This window comes from Buteo buteo, chromosome 1 (genome assembly GCF_964188355.1).
Source record: "Buteo buteo chromosome 1, bButBut1.hap1.1, whole genome shotgun sequence".
NCBI lineage: Eukaryota > Metazoa > Chordata > Aves > Accipitriformes > Accipitridae > Buteo > Buteo buteo.
This window is the reverse complement of record NC_134171.1, coordinates 48,667,441-48,686,800: the sequence shown is the minus strand read 5'-3', so window position 1 is coordinate 48,686,800 and position 19,360 is coordinate 48,667,441. Positions and strand designations below refer to the sequence as shown.

Here is a 19,360-nt window from a genome sequence, read left to right as displayed (position 1 = left end):
TGTTGATTATGGAGCGTCAGCCAAGGTGAACTGCATTTGAATTTCACCACAGGGTTTGAGACCATCGCAAGACTTGCTGAGGATTAGCCATATTTCCTGCTACGTTACAGTACGTTGGAATCTTACTGCAATGTATTCCATATTGAAACGCACATGGAAGACACTTTAAAATTTAACTACAGAAAGCATTTGTCTTTATGGCTATACTGATAACTTTGTATGTTGCACCAGACAGTGCTTTTTCTGGTTCTTGCTTCAAAGTTTACTTTAAGGAGCTACAATATATTTAGGACAAAAGCTATCTGGAGTCAGCCATGTACACATTACATGGGGTTTTTTTCCCCGCTGTGATTATTGGGATGTTTACTAGTTTACAGGGACTCAAAACCTGCAAGCTTTCAACATAATAATGAAATACTTTAATAATTTAATGATCAAAAGTTAGGCCCTCTCTGTGTGTAGGGAACCAACTTTTCTTTCTCTGTGACCTCCTTGGTTCTGCCTGTTTAATAACTTAGTACAGTAATTGTTCATAATTTCTTAGGCACTTGGAGGGTTAGAAGATGGTGCTTTATGGCCTTTTTGCAACAGGCAAACATTGCACCTCCCTAAATAAAGAACCAAATTCTAAGATCACAGCATGACTATTTTCTATCTTCTCCCAACTGCATCATTTCTAACTGCAATTAGAAATTAGTCTAAGCGGACGCTTTATCAGCAATTTTCAAAAGTACTTATTTAAGTATTTTCAACATGGCTACTTTTTACACCAGTAAAACCACTTCTCATCACCATATACTTAGCATCTTCAGTGTCACACTGAACCTTGTATTTTTCAGCATTCCTGCACAGACCCCAAATTTTATAAACGTTTCAGTTGCAAGAGATTATTCAAAACCACCTACAATCAAAGCATACGTGTTAAGGCAGACCTAGCAGTTACTGCGTCGGATCAGCATGCAAGACCCTGATTCAGTCACAGTCCTTGCGTCGTATCAGACAAATGACACGGATTTTCTCTAGACAGGGAGTCACCTCTATGTGATTCGCACTCTGGAGACGTTCAAAGACAGCCCTCTGATTCAGACTTCAGGACTGGGAAATCGTTCCTCCTTATATACTGGGGAATTTGCTGGTTTGGTGACATTCACCTCGTGCCCGCTGACTCGAAATTCCGCCTGGGAGCCAAGAAACCCTTCCTGTCAAAACTGAGACATGTACTCCCACAGAGCGCCTTATTTTTTAATAAACACATTTTTTATTTAGGGGAGGAGGAAAGGGTTTCACAAAAATTTCATAGCCAGGCTACCGGACAGGCTTTTGACGTTACCACAACCCTGCGCAGGGTCTCCACCTTTCAGGTTAACCCCACCACCCCACGCACGGTGCTTCGGCAGTGACATGGGTGCCCTTGCCAACCCTGCAGCAGCACCTCAGGGACGCGGCAGCCCCAAACCCGACCGCCATCGATCCACGGCCGGCCTGGGCCAGAAATAAAAGCAGAATAAACCCAGGCGCCCCGTTTAGGCACGTCCTGGCGTGCAGCCACCGCAGCCGTTCAGCTGCCTGGCACTACGTGTGGAGCAAAGCGGGGCCGAGCGGGGACTCCCAGCGTCATTTTCCCCAGCAAACTCGGGGTTTATCAACTCCCCGCCCTCCCTTTCCTCCACCGCCTCCCCAGCAGCCCGTTAGGCCGCCCTCCGCGGGCCGGGCCGGGGCGGGCCGCGCCGCGCCGCGGGGGCGGGCCTCAGCCAGGGGCGGCGCCCAGGAGCCCGCCCGCCGCCACCATGAGCTGCGCCCTGCTACTGGGGCTCCGGGGGCCGCGGCTCCTGGGGGCCGTCGCCCGCCCGCCCCGCTGGAGCAGGCGGCGCAGCGCCGGCTGCGAGCCCCCGGCGGGCGCCGCGGTGCGCATCGGCTGCGCCTCGGGCTTCTGGGGGGACACGGCGGCCGCAGGTAGGCGGCGGCGCGGTGGCCGGCGGCGGGGAGACCCGGTCGGGCGGCCGGGGCGGTCGCTGGGGCACCGAGGCCTGGCGAGGCCGCCGGGCGGGCAGCGGCTGCGGCTGCTGCTAGCGCCGCAAACAGCCGCGTTGCGTAAGCGGCCGGGCCGGGGCTGCCGCCGCCCGTCAGGCCGTCACCAGGGGCAGGGGCGGGGCGGCCCGGCCCGCCTCGCTTCGCCTCGCCTCGCCTCAGCCCTGCCCCGCGGCCGGGCCGGGCCGGGCGCGGGGACCGCGGTGCTAACGGCGGGTTCCCCTGCCTCGGCAGTGCCGCAGCTGCTGTACGGAGGGAAGCTGGATTTCCTCGTCTTCGATTACCTCTCCGAGATCACCATGTCGTTGCTGACGGCCGCCAAAGCCCGGTCTCCCGTAAGTAGCCGCTGCCCAGCCCCGGCGTGGCCGGCTTGGCTCAGGCGAGACGGCCGGGCCGGGCCGGGCGGCGTATAGCCCCGCGGTGGGGCGGGTGGGCTCCGGTACCTGCCGAGCTCCCCTCCGACCCAGATCACGCTCGGAGTCTGTGTAAGGCATGTCAGCATATGGGGACCCGTTTGCTTTTGTATACTTCTTACTTGCATGTGTTTGTTTATTTTCACACGTTCATCTAGTAAAAGCATTCACGTCTCCTTTTCTATAGCATTATCCAGTTAGTTGTTCTTCCCCGTTTTCTGTTAACCAAGAAAAGGCATCGAGGTGACTTAACCGTAACAAATGGTTACAGCTTTTAATTCTTTCAGGTTTTAGGTTACACTCCGGATTTTGTCTCTGCTGCCATGGCTCCCTATATAAAAGATATTCACAGGAAAGGTATGCTACTTTTTGTGTGAGTTATTATGTTAATTAAGTTCACTTGCTTAGAAGAGTTTTGTATGGCTTCTGTTACTAAAGCTGTTTTTCACACCAGTGTTTTGCTGTCCTCTAGGAATAATATTTTAAACATCAGCAAAAATCCTATCATAACAGATGTGAAGTGCAGGTCTGATGGTGACATTTAAATTGGGTTAATTTGAAATGTTTACTATAATTATAAATATATACATATATCTCCATGTATTTCTTATTGTAGCTTTTAATTTGTGAATGGAAGATCATTTTACAGATCTTTGTAAAATGTGAGATCTAGATGTTTTCATTGCAATCTAAAAGTTTTTCAACATTCCCATATAATTCTAGAATATCACTTATTTTCTGATCACTGTTTTTCTGTTTGTGTTGGAAAGTTGCGGAGCTATACTGAGCTTGAGAGGAGAAAGGGAATTACTTCTAAGTACCCAGTACCTTGCTAACAGAGTCTGGAATTTTTAGAGATAGAAGCATATTTCTGCTAAAATGCAGTTGTTTGGAGAACATGGATATTTGAATGACTGGTGTCAAATACTGTTCCTGTAGGCATTTTAATACTGTCTGTCTGCCTGCCTGCCTCATCATGTATAGTCTTTCTGGTCACTTTCTCCTTCCTTGCGTAAAGGAAAGATGAAAAGTATCTATAGCAATTATCTTTCTGTAAACAATTTTGTATTGGCTTATTCCGATCCTTTCACAGATTAAATACTGTTCATATTTTAATGTGACTTTAGTTACTTCCCTTGATTAGATCACCTTGCGAAGGTGATATCTTGCTTGTGTTTCAGCACACTTCAGGTTTTTAAAATACAAGTGGTTGTTTATGCTGCTGGACTTAATTTGTCTTTTTTGTTTAGGTGTTCGTGTCATTAGTAATGCTGGTGGAATTAATCCACTTGCTTGTGCAGCTGCACTTCAGGAGGTGGCAAAGAAAGCAGATGTTGATTTGAAAATAGCTGTTGTTGCTGGAGATGACCTAATGAGTGAGGTATTTTACTTTGTCTTACAGCGTAGTAGCATTGAGGAAATTATTTTAGTCTATGTAGCATGAAGGTGGCATTTACTGTCCTATAGGAACCTATTTTGTGTACCTTTATGCAGTAGCCTTCTATGGTTAAAAGCATCTGAAAATTATTGTTTCATTTTCTTTTTTTTTTTTTACGTATGAAAACAATTCTTGGCACATCTTATGTTTGGTGTGTGATGGGGTTGAATTTTATAAGGCTGTGGATCTGCTGTTTATCTTTTTGAAGCAAACTGTGAATCTGATCTAAAGTCTGCTTGCTCTTTGGGAGAAGCTAGGATTTGCTGTTGCTTATTGTTTCTGTCTTAAACTAAATAATCCTGAATGTTAAATTTCTTAAATTTAAATGTGGTGTAGTTACCATGTGTTCAAATATTCATCCCCTCTAGCTGTTTTTAGTGGTTTACAGGCATCTCCTGTTGTTATGTTGTTTACAGGTGGCTGTTTTTCTGGCTTTGAGTACTTAGTTTATGGCCAGTAAGGTAATGCTAAGTGGGAGGATTGAAGTTTTAATATTGAAAACAAACCCCTGAAATCTAGAGATGAAATATATGGCTTTTTTTGATTTAAAGGATGGTGCTTTATGTATGAAGTCTGGTTCCACAAAAAGTGTTGGCCGTACCTGAAAAGATACTGCGAAAACAGTTTATACATTGATGGTGGTTAAGAGGGGATAGGTTTGCCCTATGGTTAAATCTCTACCTGTAACTTGGAAAATTATTTATCTGTGTAGGCTCTATTACTCCTTGCATGCTACTGAATGTGGAAGATGGTCAAGTAAGATTCTTTATTTGCAAATTATGTGTGGTGCTTGGACTTCCTTTCAAGAAACTTCTGCCCGACTGAAATTACTTCAGCATCAGTGGTCCAGAATTTGATTACTGGTACAATAGCGAAATGGTCATTATTTGAGCTTGGCATGGACATTTCTGAACTGAAATTGGTTATTTTCTATTCTATTATCAGTACATAACTTATAGGAACAAAAAAGAGACAACTTTTATTGTCTACAGGCGGCTTTTACTGTTGATACCAAACATCATAAATTACACCAGGAAATTGTGGTTTGGAGTATTTCAAACCTTACCATAGAATACCAAACTAATTCAAAGTGGAAGGTTTTTTTCCCACACTATAGGTCCCCCCTGTAACAAATATTAGACACTGAGTCTATGCAGTCAGTCACTGGCCCCTGAATCTGCTGGTTTCCCAAGCTGCCTAATGCATGGTTAAAAACACCCACCCCTCCCACCTACCTTTCTGGAAACACAATGTATTCTAAGTATCACCTGCAGCTGCAGAATTAGCCTTGTTTTCTGGCCATGCCACCATTGCTGTTATGGGGGACATATTTCTTTTTGTGGGGTTTGATTTATTCAGTCCTACACAAATTAAAGACAGTTTAAAAGCCTAGGGAATATACCAATTCATTGTAGTTGATCATCTGTGAATGAACTAGCATTCTTAAAGCACTGACTTATTTTTCTGTGTGCTGCAAAACTATGGTTAAAAGTGTGTCTAGGGCTTTTAGCCATTCAGCTGATTTGTATTGCTCCTAATTTTAATGATTATACTTTGCTCAGAGTTGCTATGAAGTACATCTGTTGTCTGATGCTAATAAAAGATTTACAGCTGATACTACAAAATACTCATAGATTTGGTGTTTTATTTGTTTTCTAACAGAAAGAGAACCTAAAAGGAGCTGGTATCACTGATCTGGAGAGTGGCAAACAATTTCCAGAGAGCGTTCATAGCATGAATGTGTATCTTGGGTGAGTTATTTTAACAAGTTGTTTTTGTTATGGAAAAATATTTTTAACACATTGACTACACGAGGTTGGTTTGTTTTGCAAGTAGAACCACCTAGTATGTGAGGTTCACCTTTGCATTATTCAGGCAACCAGAAAAAAATTTTATTTGTAACTTGTAAATACAATTTTAATTTAGAACATTGCCGGTTTTGACTCCTTAGCATTATATCTCCTGTGAATCTGCAGGTTTTAGTTCAAGCCAGAATAGTTTTAGTTTAATTGTAACAATCACAAAATTCTGTTTTCATATGCAGAGTATGCTGTTGCTGCATGGAGCAGTTGTTTAGGATGTTGTCACTAGAGTGCAGCTGAAGAATTAAAGTACTGGGACACACTCTGAGTTCTGTAGGAGGTTCCGTTAGGCTGCGCTGAATTGAGTGTCAGGCTTTGTACCGTTGAAATTTTGGAAGCTGGCTTTCCAGGAGGGATCACTGTTTGAAAGATCTCCCTTGCCTCCTTTATGATACCAAAGGCCTCCCATAAATCTTTAAATGAGCTGTTTGTGAACAGTTGCATTTTCATTGTCGCCATCAATTTCTTCTGATGAATCAGTGTAAATCAACCCTGTCAAAGGGGAAGGACTGAGAAATGGGACAGGTGTTCCCAAAAGCCACCATCTCTTCCAGTTGATGATCCTAGTGGTCCTGTTTCTGCTTTTCCATCCTCCATGTCGTATATATCATCTCTCCTGTATTTGTTTGGTGTATTTCTAAAGTCTGTGTACACAGTTCCCTCTCTTTTACATTAATCTTTATGGAAAATGTTGTGCACTCTCTTTTTTCATTATCATTGCACTTTCCAAAAATGGGTCACTGGCAGATAGCAGGGTATGGCTGTACCTGACACAGCATGTATTTTTCACTGTAAAATAAGAACCTTTTAATAATGAGTCTTCTTAAATTTGTCTCTAGTGTTTTCTGTTGTTAGTGGATTTTCTGTTTGTTAAACTTTGACTTGCAACATTTGCAGATCATGAGTAACTGTAAATGAAATCTAAGAAATAATGTTTAAAATTTGTAACTGAGAAAGCGTTCATTCCAATTCTGCTGTGTTGTGGTTTAACCCCAGCCAGCAAATAAGCACCACACAGCCGCTGACTCCCTCCCTCCCCTGCCCCCAGTGGGATGGGGGAGAGAATCAGGAAAAAAAAGAAGTAAAACTCATGAGTTGAGATAAAGACAGTTTAATAGGACAGAAAGGAAGAAACTAATAATGGTAATGATAATACTAATAAAATGACAATAATAATAATAAAAGGATTGGAATATACAAGTGATGCACAGTGCAATTGCTCACCACTTGCTGACCGATGCCCAGTTAGTTCCTAAGCAGCGATTTCCCCCCAGCCCCACTCCCCCCAGTTTATATACTGGGCATGATGTCACATGGTATGGAATACTCCATTGGCCAGTCAGCTGCCCTGGCTGTGTCCCCTCCCAGCTTCTTGTGCCCCTCCAGCCTTCTTGCTGGCTGGGCAAGAGAAGCCAGAAAATCCTTGACTTTGGACTAAACATTACTTAGCAACAACTGAAAACGTCAGTGTTACCAACATTCTTCTCATACTGAATCCAAGGCATAACACCATGCCAGCTACTGGGAAGACAATTAACTCTATCCCAGCTGAAACCAGGACATGGTGATTCATGATTTATTCACGAATTAAAAAATCAATGCAAATCAAAGCAGAGAGGACAAAAGCAGGCTAGTATGAGGATGAGGCATTTTAAAAATCCATTATCATTCTCCACTGTATTAACACATGCTAGAACAGCGGACTTTTGTTCTTCGTTTTCTAAAGTGGTGTTTCTTTATGTGCCCCTTAATCTCAGTTGCACTGAAATGTAAAGCTATTACCAGCCTCTTAAATTAGTTGTTTCATAGGTTAAATTTATCTTTAACAGTATCAGCAATGGATGCTTATTTGTAAAGTGAATGATAAACTTATGTATGCCTGTAAAACAAGTCAACATCAGAGTGTATAGGGTAAAATCTCTTAAGTTCTGTGGAGAGTTCACTTTTAATTACCTAAATCTTATGAGGTTTACAGTTTGATTCTTGGATTCAAGTGTGTAAACTCCATCTGAAGAATTTGCACTGGGGTATTGATACTGAAGTGTTTCTTCTGTCCCTCCTGATTTGGGCCATTGGGAGTTCTGTGGACTGAATTCACATGTATTTTTAACAGCAAGAGACAAACGGCTTTATTTACTGCTTTTTATAGGTAGTTACATAGTTTTTCTATCAGTATCCTGTATGTATGTTTACAGAAACCCCATTTGTGCTTTTTACCTGTGACTGTTACTTAACACTATGCCTAGAGGTGTAAATTTTTTCTGTATGCTGTATATTTGCTTCTTGTTCTAGCTATTATCTTTTGGTTCACGTAACATTGGGGAAAAAAAAAAACCCAACATGCATATTTTATGTTTACAACCCTAAGAGAAATGTGTCTTCTAACTTGCCTCTTGATAAAACTAGGGCTAAGTCTATAGAAACTGTAGAAGAACATTGCTCTTGGTTTTGTTCTTCAAGGCACACAGTTTACTTGGTTTGTGTTTACAAGCTGCCTATTTCATGAACAATAGAAGGATCCAGCAGATAGCATGGGTTTAGAAGCCAGGAGCCACACTCTTTGGTCAACACTTGCTCACTAATGTGTATAAACTTGAGCAGTTCACCTGGGTGAATATTTTCAAGACTGACTAATTTTGGCTGGGCTGACTCTGACCTGACCAATCTCGAAAATCTGTTGCCTGAGTTTCTTCGAAAATAATGACTGCATAGTGGTGGTCTTGGAGTTGGTTGATATTGCAAGTTCTAAAAACATTTAGGGAAATTGACCTGAAAGGTGTAAAATTGGAGGGCAGAGTCACCAAGCTTTCTCTGTGAAGAATATTGGTCTTTCTTACTTCATTTGTAGATGAGTGTATAGTAATGAAACTCTGAAAAACACTATATTCTGTTACTGATAGTGCACAATGGATCACTTCTACTGTGTTCGGTTTCTGTGAGCATCAAGACAAGTGTTTCAATTATGTCATTTAGGTACCTGAATTTGATAGGGTGATCTGATGATTGCTTTTTAAAATATTCTTGTATATACAAAATGACAAATTGGTTGTTAAAGTTTATTTCATTGATTTCCTGTGGGTTTTTTAAGTGATTTTTATGCTGTGTGTGGCAGGGAACTGATTTTTTTTAATGATGCGTTAAAAAGTAAAAGTACTTACTGTTGTGTTTTGTCATCTTTAGCGCAAGACCAATAAGCAGGGCTCTTGACCTTGGAGCTGATATTGTTGTGACGGGTAGATGCGTTGACAGTGGGATTGTATTAGGACCACTCATTCATTCTGTAAGTACAAGTTAATTTCCATATGATAATAAATATATGTGAATGAATATTCAGCAATCATTGTCAGAAAGTTTTTGCTCCTCATGAAAATATACATACTAAATTAAAAATTATGAGCACCTTAATTTTTTTTTCTTCCTTACGTGCATGAAAAGTTGCCAGCTTTCACTTCTAACTTATAGCAGGGATATTTATGAACTTGTGTATCATGAAGCTGGAAAGTGTTTTTTGCTGAAGTTAAGGAAGTCTTACTGTGTTTCACCAGTATTTCACTTTTATTTCTCCCCGCCCCTGTTTTAAAATGTGGCATGTAAGGTTAAGAAACAAGTATATTTTTCTTTACCACGAGGTGGCGATAGTAGAGCTCACTTTGGTTTTCCGGGGGGGGCACATGAGGTGGTCTAAAACACGGGTCTTTTTCAATGGGTAAGCAGTTTTATTTTTAAGTAGTTGGGTTTCAATGCAAGATTTCTCAAATTCCTTGAATTTCAGCAAATTATACAAGCAGGATATGTGGTTTTCTGAAGTATTTTGAATAGGTTATGTGTTTTTGTGAGTGACCACATGCTGTGAAATATGGAAGCTTTCTTTTGGTGCATATTTAAAAAAAAAAAAAGAGGGTATGTGTTAGTGTCTAGTTACAAACTTCCTTTCTAAAACTTCATACTCTTCTGACTTCATGCATGTCAAACATTGCCTAATCTAGAATTAAACTTTCCCATTTATAATTGCCATTATGATTTGTTATTTTATTCCTGGCTGTTTACATCCTCAAAATAGTTCTCAGTGTGTATTATTTACTCCAGAGAGGCCTTATCTAATTTAATGAAAGGTTTTAGGGAGATTTCTGCTAAGTTCTAAATAAGAAACAACAAATGTATTGCTTGCACTGTGTTGAACTTGGGCAAAAAATAATTTCTACTTAAAGAGAAGACATGCTTCCAGTTTTTAAGATGGCTGGTAGTACTCCAGGAGCTGATAATTTTCAAAAGTTGAAAAAACAGTGGTTTGTTTACATGACACAAAATAGGTGCTAGACTTTTAAACCTCTGGATTATGCAAATTTTGAATAATACAAGTATTGTACTTCCAGCTCTTTTGAAGAGGGTGTGGCTTTGAGAATTTATATTTGTTTGGTGTATTAATAAGAGGAAAACTGAAATATATCAGAGCTCTTCTACTAATTTACTGTAAAGTAACTCAAATCCACATACAGCCCCTGCCAATTGTTGTTCTTTAGATTTCTGCAGTTAAGTAAGAATATATCCAATGTATAGTTACACAAAGCAGTGAGCATACTATGTGCAGTTTTCTGTACTGTGTGAAACTTTTATATATGTAACGTATTTGTATTTTTCTTCTAGTTTGGCTGGAATAGGGATGAATTTGACTTGCTAGCTGCGGGAAGGTAAATGATATAAGAAGAAATGGGTAAATTTATATTTTGTATCATATAATGTCAGGATAACAACTCTTAAGCATTTAATGATTTTGCATATTATTATTGAATTCATTTATTTGAATGCGTTTGTTAAGTTTTGGGTTCTTTTTTAAGGCTCAATACTCTCATTTGGAATTGAAATTACAGAAACTTCATTCTGGAACCAACTTGAAATAACAAAATGAAACTTTTTTTGGTGTTAGTGTTCATTTTTTTCAGGAAACTCATTTGATTCTTCATGTAAAAGTTACTTCTTTCAACTCTTCTTATTTTCATCTTTCAAAATCCCTTGTTATGTTTAATGCCTAATTTATAAATGTATTAGATGCCTCTGGAGGAAAAAAAGTAGCATGTTCTGTTAGTTAGCTTTATTTCCACTGTACTATTATATTTTAAAGCTGGATTTGTGGAACTTGATTTTACAGAGTATTTAGTTATTTGAATTTTCCCAGCCTTGCAGGTCATCTCATTGAATGTGGTGCTCAATGTACAGGTGGAATATTCACTGATTGGCATGCGGTACCAGACTGGTAGGTAACCATGACATCAGCATCTATGTTTGTAGTGGATCAAAGATGAGATTTCCTACTATATCTGCGTTGTGAAAACTGCTTCTACTTTATTCTTTTGGAGGAGACAATATGGGTCTCTTAGTACTTTTCTGCCTCAATGTTACTCATTCTACAAGGTCTATTCTCCCTTTTGCAGTTTCCCTTTCTGGTCAGCTGGGGGCTTGCTTTCTTAAGTTAAGAAGCAGGTGATTTGAAAAAAAATTTAGCCCTTTGATTTTTTTTCTTTTAGATTACTTTTTCTGTTTCCTTTTTTATCATCTGCTATTTGGAAAGATTTGTTATTGGATTTCATGTATGATTGTAATGAAAAAGACCATATGCATAATTTCATATTGCTATTTCCTAAGTCTTCAGTTAGATCAGAGTTGCCTACTATTCAGTCACAAATTTTATGTAATTTGCTTTGGTTGGATGAATGTATGCCAAAGTCCTCTCCTGCTGTATAACCCAATCCCCACAAATGTGTTGAGCTGTCAGTCCTTTCAAAAAGTTATGTGTGTATCATGTTCAGACTTACTGAATTAGACTTTCACATAGGTAGATCCTTCTGCCTGCTGAGAAGTACCACAAGGAAGGACTAATGTAGCCTGATTTTGACCAACTTGTTTTTAAGAGTAGTTTAGAAGAAGTTAAGGAATCTGTTTTGCGTAGGATGAGTGATTCTGTCTGCAGTTTACCCCTATTTTCCTTGGGATGAGAGAGAGGATCTTGTCCTGTGCTGTGTCATGAGAAGGGCAGTGCTTCCTTTACCTGACAGAGGAAAGGGCTGAAAAGCAGTGGGAGAGATGCAGGAGAGAAGAGTAGCTTTCATGGGGTGTGTTCCTGCTCCCAAGTTCACCCTGGGAAGGAGGCCACCAGGGGCAGGCAGCCTGTAGTCCAGATGGATGAACCAGCAGGACACTGCCCTGCGATCTGAAGAGTCACTCTCCTGAGTTTGTTCCCTAGGGCTGCTAAGCTTTTTTCTCCTCCTTGTAGTGGCTGTTACTGATTCAGAGCATGATCCTGAAAGATGTATTCTGCATTTGAGTTCCTGAACACTGCTCATTTACAGGTGAAGGCACGTAAGGCATTGAAAGAAACTGGGTCAGACATCTCTTTTCACCTATTAGAAGGCTACTAGTCCTGAACAAACTGCACTCACTCTTCACTGTTGTGTTCAATGGGAAATCACATGAGAGGGTTTATAGTAATGAGACACTGTTCAATTTGGAAATTTGTAACTGCTAATCTTATTCCTATTCTGATGTATCTCCTGATGATTTTATTATTCTGTATCATGAAACTGCTTAAAATCTCTTGTAACTGACTCCGAAAGACATTGCTTTATAAAGGAATGAAGGAAAAAACCAGAACAGTAGTTTTCTTACTAGAATGTTTGGTAGTTCTTTATTTTTAAGGATTTTTCTGTGAGAAATGGCAGTCTGGTTAAAAAAAAAAAAAAAAAAAGGAAGTTTGAGTATATTAAGCTATGAGCTACCAGTGTCAGAGTAACTAATTTTACAGACAGTAGACATACATTATATATGCATAGCTAATAATCATGTGTGTGTATTGTTAAGGGAGGAGCTGCTGCCTGAGCATTCACCCATCACTCAAGGAGTCGCACACACACCACCTCAGACTTTAACTGGTAGGACCAGAGTCCCTTCACAGCAGGCGACTCCGGTGAGCCCACAAGTCCCCCTTTTGACTCCTCACGCACACAGACTCAACCTCGGGTGCTGCTTCTTCCCTCAGGCTCGACCCTAGGTTCCCTGAAGCAAAATCTCTGATCAAGGCCTTCAAAATAAAAAGCATAATTTATTCCAGCTATGGTGCACAAATTTAGACTGCTCAAGCTGGGTGCCTCCAGAGAGGGACCCAAATACTAAAATCCCTGGGCAGTTATATCCTTACAATCTTAAGTTCCTGCCCCTCGCACCATAGTCTGGTCCCATAGTAGTACTTGGGTCTAGGGTCATCTTCTCTCTAATTGGGGCCTTTTTCTTGTCTCTAGGCGGGTTCTTTTTCTTTCTTGTTTTTTAGGCTAGTGGTTATTATGTCTCCTTTTCCTGGCTCAAAGTGAGTCTGCGGCTTTCCAAATCTTACTCCTGCAATCCGAGAATAGGTCAATGTTAAGCAAAAGCATTAAGCAGGCTATGAGTTCTGCTTTTATCATGAACAACTACTTTTAAGCAGCTAAGCAAAGTCCTTAAACCCCTCCAAAACATCTTAACAGCCTCTATAATTTATATACATTCCTGTGCTATTACAGCCTCACAATCTTGTCCCATTACTGCCATGTGCTGTTATGTCTTGTTCGAGTGTGGTTGGCATGCTCAGCTTTGTCACCTTCCACAAAAGTATATATAAAAATCACATAACTGTGTCTAAAATCATAGTAGTCTTGTGGCTTAGAGCTGACTGGTGCTGACTTGAATTGCTACTAAAGAATATAGAAGGTTAGGACCCAATACTGCTCTTGTTACTTTGTCCCCATCAATCTGCATGCATACTTCTGAACCATGCATTATTGTATCTGTGCTAATATAACCGTAATTTATTTACCTTCAGGTTAGGTCTACTAAAGAATTAATTGCGATGCCTTAGAACTAGTGTTTTTGTTTGCAAATTCAAAGTCTTAGGCGTTTAATTAATGAAATTCTTGAAATAAAAGCATGTTACATGTCAGCCTGTATGATAAACTCCTAAAACTAGTCAAAAGCAAAATAATGTGTGAGCTTTAATTCTGTATTTGGAGAGGCAGAGTAGAAGGTTGAGTAAAGTGGACTTGTGGTCCAGCACATCAGTTCAGGATATGGGGAGAAGGAGGGAGGAGAGGAGATTTGTTAGCGAGCTTTGCTGCCCCCCTGCCTCCCCCCCCAACCCCAATAAATAGTTGTTTACTATACTTAGGCCCAAATGCATGAAAGGGAATAACTACGGAAGCTTTTGGGCTGCAGAAAAATGCATTTTCCATTTGGTAGTTTAGTAGTAACCTATTGGCTCCTTAAGTTAAAAAATGTGATGGTGTGGGGTTTTTGTTATTTAGACAGTCTGAATCTGTTTTCAAGACATGCAGGAAATGCATTGCATAATAATGCACAATAATAATTTGATAATTCATAGTCTCAGTAATGACGAAAACACGCAGTGCCTGCTGCCATCGACATTAATTAAATTGCCGATAGGTTACCAGAGCTTTGTCACCGGTTTGCAAAAGTTACTTGACTATAGTCTATTAATGATTTCTCCCTCATTTAGGAAAAGCTACGTTTTAGCAGTCTCCAGAAAGTAAGCGTGTGTAATTTAGATCTCAATAAATCATAGTGTCTGTGATACATAATGTTAAATCCAAACCAGCCGAATAAAGTCAGTAAATGTGGGTGGAAGAAGCCAAGTCAGATCTCTGTGTTTGTCGTTAAAGTGCCTTTCACATACGAATTTCTCACTGCCATAAGTGAGTTCATGCAGCCAAGACCACTTATCATTCAGCTCTGCAAATATTTACTGGATCTTTATGCTAGAGCTTAAGAAAACCTTTTACAGCATTTATGCTGTTCTCTGGTGACTAAACACTAGAGGGCAATCTCTTTCTTTTCCTTTCCTCTCATCTCATTGCAGAGGGTAGGTTTGGTTATGATTAGATTTAGGTAATTTTTTTACTGTCTTTGTGGTTTTTTTCTCCCTGAGAACAGTAGTCCACATTGCTCTTCTGTCTTTGGCTGCTGAAAGAGGTGTAAGTGTACTGCTGAGAAGGACAGATGGGTATGAGTTTTTCTAACTCGTAAGCAAAAAAAGGAAGAATTTATCAACTATTAGGCTTATAAACCTTATCTGTCTATAGTTTATGTATAAGCAAAAATAATTAACTATGTAAACAAGCGTACTTTAAACTGAGTAAAGCCGGGTAAGTCAGAGTCAGAGCACACATTCCATGCATAAATTACCATGTCTCTGTGAGTATTGAGGCACTGGATTGGACCCACTCCATTCATCCAATGTAGTTTTTTTATTTTGGTAGGTTTTTTTTTTATTTTCTTGAAATGTTTGATGTAGACCACTTCTGGGAACTCAATTCCACTGGAGAAGGGTGCTTTAAGTCTCAGGAATGTTCATGTGGGTATGTTGTGGCAACTGAGTCGTTAGCTATGAAAACCTACGCTATTATTTCTTTTTCTTTGTTGTCTCGGTAAAGTAAGTTTTTAATGTAAAAAAGTAAAGTGCATGTTCCAACTTGTGACTCTCTAATGACTTTGGTTGATAGAAGCTAGACTTAGTTGATTTGTCTGCTGACCTAAGGCACTGGGATTTCTTTAATTGTGCTGGGTGTATCTCTGTAATGTGTTTGACTTAAACGCAGGGATCTTGAAGCTGTAAAGTTTCGTCCAGTCTTCATGAAGAAAATTAGACAGGTAGAGGGGATAGAAGCTGTTTACTTTTCCAGTGAGAGGAAGGCTGCTTGACTCACCCCTTGTGTGGATTCTCTGATGTTTAGCAGAGAAAATGCAAGAAACCATTAGTTCACAGTTTATAGAAGACTTACTTATAATCAGTCATTTAAGGATGCTCATTAATGTTATCAAAAAAGGCGCTTATTCCTTTTCTGTTATTTGTGTAGTAATGTATGTCGGCAGATGGTCAGAAGAAGTGAAAATACATCATTGCACTGTATTCAATGTCCCGTGCACAGCACACAATAGGGAATTCATGCAATGTGTCAAAATGAACCGTGATGACAGAACTGTATTGATAATATACAGCTCTGTATTTAATTTTCATTTAACCCCAGACATTGCTGTCTCTTACTATTATTTAGTGCCAGTGGGTGATTAGTACATTGTTTTGTTTTGTTTTGAAATGCAGGAGAGAATAAACTAATGCTGATCAGTAGAGTAATCATTTTGAGGAGATGATAAACACTGAAATTTTGCCCTAAGCCAAGAGTGTACAATGGTTGAGACTGCATAATCCTCTGGCCTGGGATGACCAAAAGGGTAAGTCAATAGTTGTAGACTCTTAAGGGCTGGATCCAGATTGCTTAATTTGGGATTTGAACAGAATCCAGCATGCGAGTCCCAATCGGCAATGGGGAATGCCTTTTTCTCTGTAGCACCTCCTATTCCAGGCATTGGAAAACACTAGGCAGGCTGTCTGATTGGCCTGAAATTGTCTAGGCATTAAGAGTTTACATACAATACATACTCTGAAGTGCCCTAGCCAGAGGAGATAAGTGGTGCAATCAGTAAATTTTGCCTGAATTCAAACTGCAGCAGAAGTTAGGAAACATGTTGGTACCTTACATGTAAAGAGATGCATATACCTCACCCATGTTTGTGCTGATCTTGTGTGGCACGTTAACAGTTTTGAATTGGTTGTAAAAACAATGCTAGAATTGTTTCTACTTTTTGCTTAATAGCATTGCGGTTAAAAATACATGTCCAGGGAGTTGAGAAGCTTGGCTTAGAGCTCTCTGCAGCGTGACATTCATTGAGTCACCTCCCAGGAAACTGCATTAGCTGTAAGGCTAAAAGTTCATACCGCAGCCTATTTGGACCCTGGTTCACTTCCATGTCACGTGCATTGCAATGGCTTTTTTGTTTTCTTTCTTGCAGCATCTTCCTCTGCAAGTAAACGCACTACACTAACTGTCCCACCTTTTGTGGCCAGTAATCTCCTCAGTCTACCAGTAATGGCCAGAATGAGATATGTGAGGGGAAGAAATGAGGGAAGAAATACCTGTTTTATCTCAGACAATGAATGTCTTTCTTCCTGAGCCAAAGGGGACCCAGTACTGATCATGGATTTTACTTCTTTTGTAATGCAAACAGTGTAAGATGTGGCAAAACAAGAAGGAAGGCTATCTTTATAGCTACATGAGGTTGAATAGTGCATTGTCCCAGAGTAGACAGAGAGGAAATCTCTGCTTAGACAGTTCATTTTATCACTTGTGACATGCCCATAAACTGTAACATTTCTGAGAGCCAAAACTGAAGAAAACCCGTCATTTTACATGGAAAAAATTAATCCAAGAGTAAGTCATTGGAAGGCAGAGAACTGACAGGAGACTTGATTTCAGAGCCCTGATTCTTATTAGAGTAGGACAGCAGCTGTAGGTGGCTGATGAGAACGTGGCTTCAGCAGCAAAACCGGTTTGGGGACTTTGTTACCCCTGTGCAGTAGTCACTGGGGACTTGCTTTAACTGTTAACTCCTTACCTAGCCCCAACTTGGAGGGGGTTTCTGAGGTTTAATCTTAGCTTGGATTTATTCAGTGCTCTGGTTCACTAATGCATAAATTTATTTAATTGTTAAATACCAAACATGCAACTCGAAACAGATATTTTGGATAAAAGAATGGTGGTAGTCATCTCCTTTCATGAACTGATGTATATTACTTCTGTCTTTTAACTCTGTGTTAAAAGAACTGCTCAAAAAGTTTTAAAAGTAGTACTTTCTTATTTATCTCTCATGTTGCATTTTATTAATTACATGATCATATTATTTAATTAGTATTCATTTTAGTAGTTTCCTTTCAGAATTGCTTACATTGCTTGATATTGCCCCATCCTACTAGGGTATTTTATCACTAAACTGATGCAATTCTTTTATTATTGAAGGCTGCCACTTGGCCACTATGCCACTTTGGATGCCATGACTGTAGTTGCTGCTGAAGTTCAGATTCATAGTTCCATGGTTTAACTCCCCTGCTACACTACAAAATTACAACTTGGCTGTGGGTTGTGGCCAGCATACAGTTGGCATGTTACAGGGTGTCATTATGGTAGTCATTCAGCAAAGCCTACTAGTGAATTGGGCAGAGACTTACTTCTTGCAGTGGAAGTGCTGATCAAGGGGATGGTGTGATCATAGTACCTGTGGTATGTGCTAGAATACCCCATCCAGGTAGCTATTGCTGCTAGGGAGCTCTAACACCAGGTTTAAGTAGCTGTCACTTGACCGAATCATGCCGTAGGAGTGACTTAGTCCAGTTTGTTTCCAAGCTGAAAATTAATTTGAAGTAATGTCTTTTAGCAATATACAAAATATAATTTTCTCTTAAGCATGCATATGTTAATGTAGGTTATTACTGGCATCTACTACAAGGCAGTATAGGATGTATGTATTTTCCCAGTCATCCAGTTAGAATAGAGATGGAATCCAGGGGCTTTTTGCTAAATTCATTGCATCTCTATGTTTTGAATTGTTAAAAAGTGAGGGAGCTTTCAGAGCTGATGTGACCTGAGAGAACACACATCTTCTGCAACTAACTGAGCATTCAGGAAAATTCATTGGGTGGTGGTGTACCTTGAGGAGGAAACATCCTCACACTTATCTCAGACAAGGCAAAAAGTCTTCCTTGATACCTTCACTAACTGTTGAAACAGAGTAACAATGAAAGAGATGACCAAAGATTAAGTCACTGATTGTGATGTTCTTTTCATTGACCTTCTGGGTCATGGATTTCAGAGTGGTTTAAATTTAGCTAAACGTTCTTACCATGCTAGGACATGCTAGTGTCCTGTGTCAGCATGCCTTTCCTAGGAAGACTTTGGTTTTCCTCTTTGTTTTGTTTTTTTTGGGGGGATAGGGGATGTTTTGTTTTGTTGTTTGGACTTTTTTTGTCTGTTAGAATGTCTTCTCTCCTTCATACAATTTTCTTACAAGCTTTGGGTCAACACTTTACCGCAAGTGGTGAGAACTAAGTGTCTTTTTTTATATAACAAATACGTCTCAACCTTAGAGGCTATTTAGAAGCTGTTCCAGAAAGTACATTCGTACCTATATGGTCTCCTTCCAAGCTACTCTGGCAGCATAAAAAATTCCACCATAAAGATCCTCTGACTTTGATGGCCCTAAGATAACAGAAAGATCAGAGTCTGTCCTTCCTTTTGCATACTAAGGGACCTGAATAACAGTGTTGTTTATACTGATACTGTTTATCTGCTGCCTTAATGACTTCAGTGTTTGCCAGATTTTAACCATTTTAGGGGTGAAATTTCTCTGTGCCTCACTATATTGTTGTTGGGTTTTGTTTTTTAATGGTTCGGGTCTTTTCAGAGTCGAGCTTGGGCAAACTGAAGTTTAATTGATGTTAGTGAACTCGGTGGTTCAGAGTAGAAGGTTGAGTATCTACGGTTTACCTCTTCAAAACAAAGATCACTGGGGAGAAGGTGCAGGAATGTGTCTTCAGAGTTGCATGTGCTGATGACTTAGATAAAAGTGGGCTGCAGCATGGATACCAGTTGTCACTGCAGTGGCATAGACTGCACTGGGTAATCTGTCTTGATGGAAGTGATTTCACTTTTGGGTAGGTGATTCAAATAAGCTGTGTTGAGCCTGCTCTC

General features: G+C 40.2%; 1 protein-coding gene across 4 annotated transcripts in view; it reads left to right on the top strand.

The window, feature by feature from the left end:
- Positions 1-1,767: 1,767 nt before the first annotated feature.
- LOC142031770 (uncharacterized) overlaps positions 1,768-19,360 on the top strand; it is a 66,590-nt gene continuing 48,997 nt past the window's right edge. For 3 of the 4 annotated variants that reach the window (XR_012650609.1, XR_012650610.1, XM_075029432.1), the window contains exons 1-8: positions 1,768-1,953; positions 2,263-2,363; positions 2,729-2,798; positions 3,692-3,822; positions 5,542-5,630; positions 8,922-9,021; positions 10,386-10,429; positions 10,915-10,992. Coding sequence is in view for 2 of the 4 variants with exons in the window: in XM_075029432.1 (XP_074885533.1) it covers positions 1,788-1,953; positions 2,263-2,363; positions 2,729-2,798; positions 3,692-3,822; positions 5,542-5,630; positions 8,922-9,021; positions 10,386-10,429; positions 10,915-10,992 (779 nt within the window). In the remaining 2 variants the exon portion in view is untranslated. The remainder of the gene's footprint in view (positions 1,954-2,262; positions 2,364-2,728; positions 2,799-3,691; positions 3,823-5,541; positions 5,631-8,921; positions 9,022-10,385; positions 10,430-10,914; positions 10,993-19,360) is intronic. The other variant, XM_075029441.1, reaches the window with a different exon arrangement.